We start from the raw sequence: 10,217 nt of genomic DNA on the forward strand, positions 1-10,217 counted from the left end.
AGTATGTGTTGCACTTTATCCTTTAATTTGATACTATTTCCAGGGTTCCCTTACTGAAAGATTGGTACAAAGGTAATTGGGAGGTCGGGCGTGGTGGCTCATGCCTCTAATCCCAGCACTTTGGGAGGTCGAGACGGGTGGATCACCTGAGGTCAGGAGTTCAAGACCAGCCTGGCCAACATGGCGAAACCCCATCTCTACTAAAAATACAAAAAAATTAGCTGGGCGTGCTGGGGGGCTCCTGTAATCCCAGCTACTAGGGAAGCTGAGGCAAGAGAATCACTTGAACCTGGGAGGCGGAGCTTGCAGTGAGCCAAGATCGTGCCACTACACTCCAACCTTGGCGACAGAATGAGACTCTGTCTCAAAAAAAAAAAAAAAAGTAATTAGGATTTGTGATTATTAATTTGAAAAATGTTTAGTTGATATAGTCTGCAAATTGAAGTTTCGTGATGGAACCGATGCCAGGCTTTGGGGTGAGCTTTTTCCCCTGCATCTCTACTTGGTGGAGGTAAAGCTCATATGGGAATAACTTTTAGGAGTTCTCAAGCCCTCAACTGTAAGACACCAAGTCTGTCATTGCTGGTGTCTTCTCTTTGAAGAAATTAGGTCTTGATATCATTGTGGAAGACGTCTATCATCACACGAAATTTAGAAAGATGAGAATTATCTTGATTGCCAAAATTTTCCCGATGAGAAATCAACCTTGATTTTTAAAACTAAACTTTTTGAGATAACTGTAGATTCCCTTTTATTTATATGAAATAATACAGAGAGATTTGTGTAGTCTTTAACCCAATTTCCTTTAATGGCAACTGTTATAGGAAACTATAGTGTAATATCACAAGCAGGATATTGGTGTTGCTACAATCAGGACACAGAACATTCCATCACTGCAGGATCATCCCTCCTGCTGCCCTTTTAAAGCCACACCGACGTCCCTCCTCCCTGGCGACCACTATTCCATCCTTTGTGTCTATAAATTTTCCCTTTCAAGAATCCTGGCTGGACGCGGTGGCTCGTGCCTATAGTCTCAGCACTTTGGGAGGCCGAGGTGGGTAGATCACCTCAGATCAGGAGTTCCAGACCAGCCTGGGCAACATGGTGAAATCCTGTCTCTGTGAAAAATACAAAAATTAGCCGGGCATGGTTGCATGCATCTGTAGTCCCAGCTACTCGGGAGGCTGAGATGGGAGGATTGCTTGACCCTGGGAGGCAGAGGTTGCAGTGAGCAGAGATCGTGCCACTGCACTGCAGCCTGGGTAAAACAATGACACCCTGTCTCGAAAAAAGAAAAGAAAAGAAAAGAAACAGAACGTTACATAAATGGAATTATACATGTAACATTGGGGACTGGCTCTTTCTGCTCAGCCTAATTCCCTGGAAATTCATCTAGCAGACCTAGACAGTTCTGTTGTGGTGGCAGTAACATGAATTGATCGATTCCTCTGGTCATACAATTCCAAATATAAATTTTTATGCGGGGAATAGAGGTGTGCTATTTTAGGGGATATTTCTCTTTTTTTTATTTTATTTTTTATTTTTTGAGATGGAGTCTCGCTCTGTCACCCAGGCTGCAGTGCAGTGGCCGGATCTCAGCTCACTGCAAGCTCCGCCTCCCAGGTTTACGCCATTCTCCTGCCTCAGCCTCCCGAGTAGCTGGGACTACAGACGCCCGCCACCACGCCTGGCTAGCTTTTCGTATTTTTTAGTAGAGACAGGGTTTCACCGTGTTAGCCAGGATGGTCTGGATCTTCTGACCTCGTGATCCGCCCGTCTCGGCCTCCCAAAGTGCTGGGATTACAGGCTTGAGCCACCGTGCCCGGCCAGGATATTTATCTTAAGGAATCTCAAACAATTTTCTGAATTGTTAACAAGAAGACTATCTTCTTTCAAAGAGCCTGTGTACCTTCCAGAAAGACTGAGTCGGGGGCTAATATTATATTCCAGACTCTTTGGTAGAACTGAACAGATGGGGTACAGTAGTGGTACAGTTTATCACTAAATATTTTAGTTTGTTTTTTCATTTGTCTTAAATGTAAAAATTCAAAGAAAAACAGGAGATATTTCTATGGTGGCTTTTTAAATGTCTTTTAACTGCTATGGACAGACTTGTAAATTTCTTTTTTTTTTTTTTTTGAGATGGTGTCTCACTGTGTCCCCCAGACTGGAGTGCAGTGGCGGGATCTTGGCTCACTGCAAGCTCCACCTCCCAGGTTCATGGCATTCTCCTGCCTCAGCCTCCCTAGAAGCTGGAACTACAGGCACCTGCTGCCACCATGCTCCCCTAATTTTGTGTATTTTCAGTAGAGACGGGGTTTCACCGTATTAGCCAGGAGGGTCTTGGTCTCCTGACCTCGTGATCTGCCCACCTCGGCCTCCCAAAGTGCTGGGATTACAGGTGTGAACCACCGCACCCGGCCTCTCTTTCAATTCTTAGAACAGCCCTTTGAGAGTGATATTATTTTCCCTCCTCTACAGATAAGGCTTAATAAGGTTAAGTAACTTGCCCCAGGTCACCTAGCACGTTCACAGATGAATGAGGACCTGAACCAAGTATGTTCTCTGGTTCACAGTCTCTGTATCACTGTGACCTCAAAGCCACATGGTGTAAGGAAGGAACAGTCTTACCATTGATTCTTTCTTTCTTTCTTTCTTTCTTTTTTTGTTTTTGAGACGGATAATAATTTTTGTATTTTTAGTAGACATGAGGTTTTGCAGTGTTGGTCAGGCTGGTCTCGAACTTCTGACCTCAGTGATTCACCCACCTCAGCCTCCAAAGTGCTGAGATTACAGGTGTGAGCCACCACACTCAGCCTTGCAATTGATTCTTAATAACCTATTATTATTTCACCAGTAACATTAACTTATTGTAAAAGATGTGCCAAAAGAACAAACAGCTGTTCAAATCTGTACACATATTACCAGGGCGAGGCTTTCTAAAAAGTCAAATAACAACAGATATGGAGAAAAGGGAATGCTTATACAGTGTTGGTGGGAATGTAAATTTGTACAACCTCTATGAAAAACAGCACAGAAATTTCTGATGGAACTAAAAATAGAACTACCATTCTACCCCGCAATCCCACTACTGGGCATCTTCTTAAAGGAAAAGAAGTCATTCTATCCAAAAGATACCTGCCTTGTATGTCTATTGCAGCACAATTCACAATAGCAAAGATATGGGATCAACCTAAGTATCCATCAGTGGGTGACAGGATAAAGAAAACGTGGTATATGTATACCAGGGGATATTACTCAGCCATAAAAGAAAATGAAATTACAGCTTTTGCAGCAACTTGAGTGGAACTGGAGGCTATTATCTTAAGTGAAAAAATTCAGAAAACAAAACAAAACAAAAACAAGAAAATAAAGATTTAAAAAAACCCCTCAGAAACAAACAAAAAAAAAACTATGTTTTCACTTATAAGTGGGAGTTAAGCAGTGTGAACAAAGGGTCCTGGAGTGTGGAATAATAGACACTGGAGGCTTGGAAAGGTGGGAGGGGGTGAGGGATGCGAAATTTGGGTGATGGTTACACTAAAAGCCCAGATTTCCCCACTACACAATATATCCATGTAACAGAACTGCACTTGTGACCAGGTGTGGTGGCTCATACCTGTAACCCCAGCATTGTGGGACGCCAAGGTGGGCAGATCACCTGAGGTCAGGAGTTCAAGACCAGCCTGGCCAACATGGCAAAACCCCATCTGTACTAAAAATACAAAAATTAGCCAGCCAGGGTGGCAAGCACCTGTAATCCCAGCTACTCGGGAGGCTGAGGCAAGAGAATCGCTTGAACCCAGGAGGCAGAGGTTGCAGTGAGCCGAGATCGCACCACTGTACTCCAGCCTGGGTGAGAGAACGAGACTCCTCAAGGAAAAACAAACAAGCAAACGAACAAAAACTGCAGCTGTCCTCTCTAACTCTATAAAAATAAAACACAAAATACTTTTCTAAAAGAACTTTTTTTTTTTTTTTTAAGTACCTTAAGTTCTGGGTTACATGTGCAGAATGTGCAGTTTTGTTACAGAGGTATACACGTGCCCTGGTGGTTTGCTGTACCCATCAACCGGTCACCTACATTAGGTATTTCTCCTAATGTTATCCCTCCCCTAGCCTCCCATGCCCCGACAGGCCCTGGTGTGTGATGTTCCCCTCCCTCTGTCCATGTGTTCTCACTGTTAAACTCCCACTTATGAGTGAGAACATGCTTGGTTTTCTAATATTGTGATAGTTTGCTGAGAATGATGGTTTCCAGCTTCATCCATGTCCCTGCAAAGGACAGGAACTCATCCTTTTTTATGGCTGCATAGTATTCCATGGTGTATATGTGCCACATTTTCTTAAAAAGAACTTTTAAAGATACCTGGTTTAAGTAAGTATAATTGAACTATCTATGTAGTTTCAGTATATTCCTAAGTATTACAATTCATGCTAATAACAAAAATCTACATGATACATCAAGTTAACAGTGTGCCTCTCCCTCTAAATGTTAGGTCATGATAGCATTAGGAAGGCTTCAAAAGCAAAAATTCCTCATATGCTGTATTCTAAATTCCATATTTTTCTATCAGCTCCTTTGCTTTAGAAATATAGGCACTCATCGCATCTTCCGTCGACAACCCTAGAAAGATACAAACAGGTTATCTCCCTGATTGGTGCATTGGGAAATTAAGAAAGTTTGCCATAAACTTGTGAAAGACTAAAAAACCTTTTTTGAGGTTCCATGCTTCCCATTTGGCTTTGCCTTTTAAATCTAGCATTCCTGGACACTCTGGCAAGAGGAGGACAGATGCGTTTGCAAGTTAACATTTTACTGTGCACTTCTATAAACATTGTTCAAACGGAGTATATTACTATATTAAGTAATGCTATATTATATATTATAATTATAATTAGCATATTAATTGTAACATATTAATATTAATAATATATACCAATATTAATGTCTCCAATTATCGCTTGTTTGTAAAGCCCATAGAGTTCTTTCAGTTCTCCATCATCTGGTCTTGCTTTCAGCTTCCTCACATCTTCTGTAGCCCTGTCAAAATCAGCCTAAAGGGAAAAAAAAAAAAGAGCATTTTACCACCAAGGAATAGGAACTCAAAGAGGAGGAAGAGGAAGGTTTCAAACAGAAATGAACTTCTGCTGCTCTGGTTCTATCAGAATGATCTTAATTTACTTGAATTCCTAGGAGTTCACCTCTCCGGGGACTTACCTTATATGAAGAACTACAGAAAATGTTCGGTTTACCTTCTTTTTTCTTGAGACGGAGTCTCACTCTGTCACCCAGGCTGGAGTGCAGTACAGTGGCGCTGTCTCCACTCACTGCAACCTCTACTTCTGGGTCTCAAGCCATTCTCCCACCTCAGCCTCCCAAGTAGCTGGGACTACAGGTGTGCACCACCACACTCGGCTAATTTTTGTATTTTTTGTAGAGATGGGGTTTTGTCATGTTGGCCAGGCTTGTCTGGAGCTCCTGACTTCAAGTGATCTGCCCACCTTGGCCTCCCAAAGTGCTGGGACTACAGGCGTGAGCCACCGCACATCTGGCGAGTTTGCTTTTTTTTTTTTTTTTGAGACGGTCTCGCGCTGTCACCGAGTCTGGAGTGCAGTGGCGCGATCTCCGCTCACTGCAAGCTCCGCCTCCTGGGTTCACGCCATTCTCCTGCCTCAGCCTCCCGAACAGTTGGGACTACAGGCTCCCGCCACCACGCCCAGCTAATTTTTTTTTTGTATTTTTAGTAGAGACAGGGTTTCACCATGTTAGCCAGGATGGTCTTGATCTCCTGACCTCGTGATCCGCCTGCCTCGGCCTCCCAAAGTGCTGGGATTACAGGTGTGAGCCACCGCACCTGGCTATTTTTTTTTTTTTTTTTTTTTGAGAGGGAGTCTCACTCTGTTGCCCAGGCTGGAGTGCCATGGCAAGATCTTGGCGCACTGCCACCTTTGCCTCCCGGGTTCAAGTGATTCTCCTGCCTCAGCCTCCTGAGTAGCTGGGATTACAGGTGCCTGCCACTGTGCCTGGCTAATTTTTGTATTTTTAGTAGAAACGGGGTTTCACCATATTGGTCAGGCTGGTCTTGAACTCCTGACCTCATGATCTACCCACCTTGGCCTCACAAAGTGCTGGGATTACAGGTGTGAGCCACCGTGCCTGGCTGCTTTTTTTTTTTTTTTTTTTTGGCATTATTGGTACTCAATGTAGTTTCCTCAATTACGTCACAGATGCGTTCTTCCTCTTCTGCCTCAGTCCTACTTTACTACATGAAGGGACTTTGCTACCGGTTAATACCATCGTCTGGCGTGTTTCTCTTCCAGTGCCCTCATGCCTACATTCTTTAATATTAGCTTTAGACCTAGTCAGCTTCTGAGGGTAATCAATATTCCTGATTTGGTTGAGTTGCTTGTACAGATTCCTTTTCACACTAGACCTAAATTATAAGATTTATTGCAAATGATTTCTAGAAAAGAGGAGTTGCTTAGCCAATTTAGAGCTGATTAGGGAAAACTGTATACCAATATACTTGAGTAGTATGTTTTTAGACTTCCTGGAAACGCTATATACAATGTACTTAAGCCTGGCGTGGTGGCTCATGCTTGTAATCCCAGCACTTTGGGAGGCCGAGGCAGGGGGATCACTTGAGGTCAGGAGTTCGAGACCAGCCCGGCCAACATAGCAAAACCCTGTTTCTACTAAAAATACAAAAATTAGCTGGGCATGGTGGCACACACCCGTAATCCCAGCTGCTCAGGAGGCTGTGGCACAAGAATTGCTTGAACCTGGGAGGCAGAGGTCGCAGTGAACTAAGATAACGCCACTGCACTCTAGCCTGGGCGACAAAGTGAGACTGTCTCAAAAAAAAAAAAAGAAAAAACAGGACTTAAGCAATAAGGCTTGTCCTGAGTTAACTCTAAAACTGGGACCAGCCTAACCCCGCAAGACCCTCAGGCTGGCCCAGGGTTCAGCCAGTAGCTGAAACAGACAAGGAAGTCCAGTGTACTCTGGAGCCTCAGGGCTCCCAGGTGCTTTATCCCTTTCCTTTTCTAACCTCTTAGTTTATACTCTATAAAGGGCTTCGTGATTATTTTCCTTTATAGATTTTTAAACTAAACTGTGTCTTACCTTAAGTTATTTCTTAAAACTCAGGATAAGCAGGAATTGTCCATAGGCTGGCTGTCAAACAGGGGAAGTTCAAGGATGTATGCTAGCTGGCCCCCGCCCCCCACACTTCTTCTCTGATGCCAGAGCTCCCTTTGGATCCAAAGGCCTAGGAGAGAAAGTGGATAGCCCCAGTGTAACCTCAGTACCCTGTGGGCTCAGCGGAGTGGCTGGCTCAAGTTTCCTTCCGGCCCCAAAGACAGGCAGTACTGTGGCCAGGTCCCCCGATGGCTGAATAGGCAGGCCGCCATAACAACCGCGTCAGCAATGAGTGGTTACATTAAATATTAAAAGCAGAAAGAGCCAGCGCCCTCATACGAAGACGCCAACAACAGCCCACCAAGAGTTTTGCCCAGGCTCTTCCTGGGGCTTGAGGCATAACAAGATAATGAAGGAATTCTTAACAGGACCCATTTAGGATTAAACAAGTTTTATGGGGGTCTGAAGAAAATCCCCAGGCCTCCACAAACAAGTTTTACTGGGATCTGAAGGAACTCCCCAAACCTCCATGATTTAGCAGGAAACGAGGGTAATCACTCCAGCACCTGGATCCATCTAGATTAAGGACATTTGCTGAGGCTCCAGAGGAGGGTCTTCAGGACTCAGCCCTTAGTTATAGATTAGAAGTTAGTCACTTAAGGCTTTAGATGAACGCACACTTACATGCAGACATATAACTTAGAAGGCATATAAAGCTCTAGAAACCTCTGTAATCTTGGCAATCATTTCCAGGTCTTCTCCTTGTACCCAGTTACAGAAACCAACTCTCTTCTTTCCCAGTTTATCTGCATCTCATTATTGAGCTGAGAGAATAAGCAGCGCAGCTCTCAGTTTGGTCCAGGAACAGTAGTACATGCAGAACAGTTGTTTTGTGAACAAAATCACCTGTAAGTTGGAGATCAGGGTCTTCAGCCTAAATAACCTTGAACCTGGCCCATCCTCCTACCCAGTTCCCACAGGGGACTGAGAAGCACGGGGACATGGAATAAGGGGCGCCTTGTCTTCTGAGTGTCTTCCTAAGAAACTCTTGGCTGCTTTATACTAATGCCATGGTTAAGAACATGGCTCTGGAGCCAGACTGCCTTGGTTGGAATCCCAACTCCATCACTTAAGTGCTGTGCGACCAGGCTGGGAGCAGTGGCTCACGCCTGTAATCCCAGCACTTTGGGAGGCTGAGGGAGGCGGATCACCCAAGGTCGGGAATTGGAGACCAACCTGACCAACATGGGAAAACCTCGTCTCTATTAAAAAAACAAAAAAAAATTAGCTGGGCATAGTGGTGTATGCCTATAATCCCAGCTACTCGGGAGGCTGAGGCAGGAGAATTGCTTTACCCTGGGAGGCGGAGGTTGTGGTAAGCCAAGATCGCTCCATTGCACTCCAACGTGGGCTACAAGAGCAAAACTCCATCTCAAAATAATAATAAATAAATAAATAAGTAAAATAACATGCTCCTTGATTTAACCATGGGTTTATGTCCCAATAAACCTATGGCAGGTCGAAAATGCATTTAATGCACCTAGCCAACCTTAAACGTCCTCAGAACACTTAACTTGCCTGCAGTTGGGCAACATCGTCTAACACAAAGCCTATTTTATAATGAAGTGTTGACTATGTCATGTAACTTACTGAATACTGCATTCTAAGTGGAAAACAGAATGGTTGTATGGGGACTCGAATTATTGAATGCATATTGCTTTTGAACCATAGTAAAGTGGAGATATGAATTGAACCATTCTACGGGACCATCTGTATGCAAATAAACCCTAAGTGTTTCATATAATTCAGTTTCACAAACCAGAAACTCAGGCATTGCTGTTCCCTGTTTGTGGACATACAGCTTGGTATTTTACATATCAAATGTATTTATTTTCTATTTATTTATTTTGAGATGAAGTCCTGCTCTGTCACCCAGGCTGGAGTGCAGTGGCACGATCTTGGCTCACTGCAACCTCCCTCTCCCGGGTTCAAGTGATTCTCCTGCCTCAGCCTCCCAAAGTAGCTGGGACTACAGGCGCCTGCCACCTCATCCGGCTAATTTTTTAGTAGAGACGGGGTTTTACCATGTTGGCCAGGCTGGTCTTGAACTCCTGACCTCAGGTGATCCACCTGCCTCAGCCTCCCAAAGTGCTGGGATAACAGGCATAAACCACCGCGCCTGGCCCAAATGTTTATTTTTATTTTTATTTTTTAAATATTTTTTTCTTGAGGCAGGGTCTCACTCTTGTCTCCTAGGCTGGAGTGCAGTGACTCGATCACAGCTCACTGTGGCCTCAACCTTGGGGGCTCAAAGAATCCTCCCGCCCTAGCCTCCCCAGTAGCTGAGACTACAGGCATGAACCACCACACCCAGCTAATTTTATTTTTTGTAGAGACAGGGTCTCCCTATGTGGCCCAGGCTGGTCTTGAACTCTTGCACTCAATGATCCTCCCTCCTCCGTCTCAGAAATTGCTGGGATTACAGGCATGAGCCACTGCATCCAGCCATTGAATGTACTTTTTATCAATTCTTTTTGTGGCACAACTGCCAGTAAAGAAACCACTCAGTCTGCAAGTGCTGAGTACTAGCAGAATTAGTACCGCCACTGAATTTCCTAGAGTCATTGAAAAATTTAATCAAGGAATTGTAAGTTGATCTTTCCTAATTTTAGTTTCATTTTGTGTTTTTAATAAAATGAAAGCAAGGGCAAAAAAAAATAATTTCCACCACCACGTATATAGCATAGTTACAGTAGTCACTGTCACTAGAGTTCCTATTATGGTGAAATTTACATTCATATTCTTTTTAGGTATTTTGGGAAAATAAAATTTTGAAATGCTTAATAATAACCGGAAGATGTCTACTTCTACTGAGAAAAGTGGTGATTTCCCCCAAAGTCCAATCGAATACAGCATATTTTCTGCTGTTCTATTAAATGTAGCATTTTTATGTAGAGTTGCTGTAATTTTCTGAGCTGAAAGTGACAAAAGGTTACATAGATGGCATTCGAGAAAATACATTTTGAATGAATATGAGCAAAGTCAAGCCTAAAGCAAAAAGGGCTTGGATAAG

The 10,217-nt window shown here is 43.7% G+C and overlaps 1 protein-coding gene across 1 annotated transcript in view; it reads right to left on the minus strand.

Annotated features, from left to right (window-relative positions):
* Positions 1–3,539: 3,539 nt before the first annotated feature.
* The window catches only part of LOC123575525 (acyl-CoA-binding domain-containing protein 7-like), an 11,845-nt gene continuing 5,167 nt past the window's right edge, over positions 3,540–10,217 (minus strand). The window contains exons 3-5 of the mRNA XM_074000836.1: positions 4,941–5,058; positions 4,715–4,777; positions 3,540–4,627 (exon numbers count right to left, since the gene is read on the minus strand). Coding sequence (XP_073856937.1) covers positions 4,554–4,627; positions 4,715–4,777; positions 4,941–5,058 — 255 coding nt within the window. The 3' untranslated portion in view covers positions 3,540–4,553. The remainder of the gene's footprint in view (positions 4,628–4,714; positions 4,778–4,940; positions 5,059–10,217) is intronic.

Source organism: Macaca fascicularis, chromosome 9, assembly GCF_037993035.2.
Source record: "Macaca fascicularis isolate 582-1 chromosome 9, T2T-MFA8v1.1".
NCBI classification, from domain to species: Eukaryota; Metazoa; Chordata; class Mammalia; order Primates; family Cercopithecidae; genus Macaca; species Macaca fascicularis.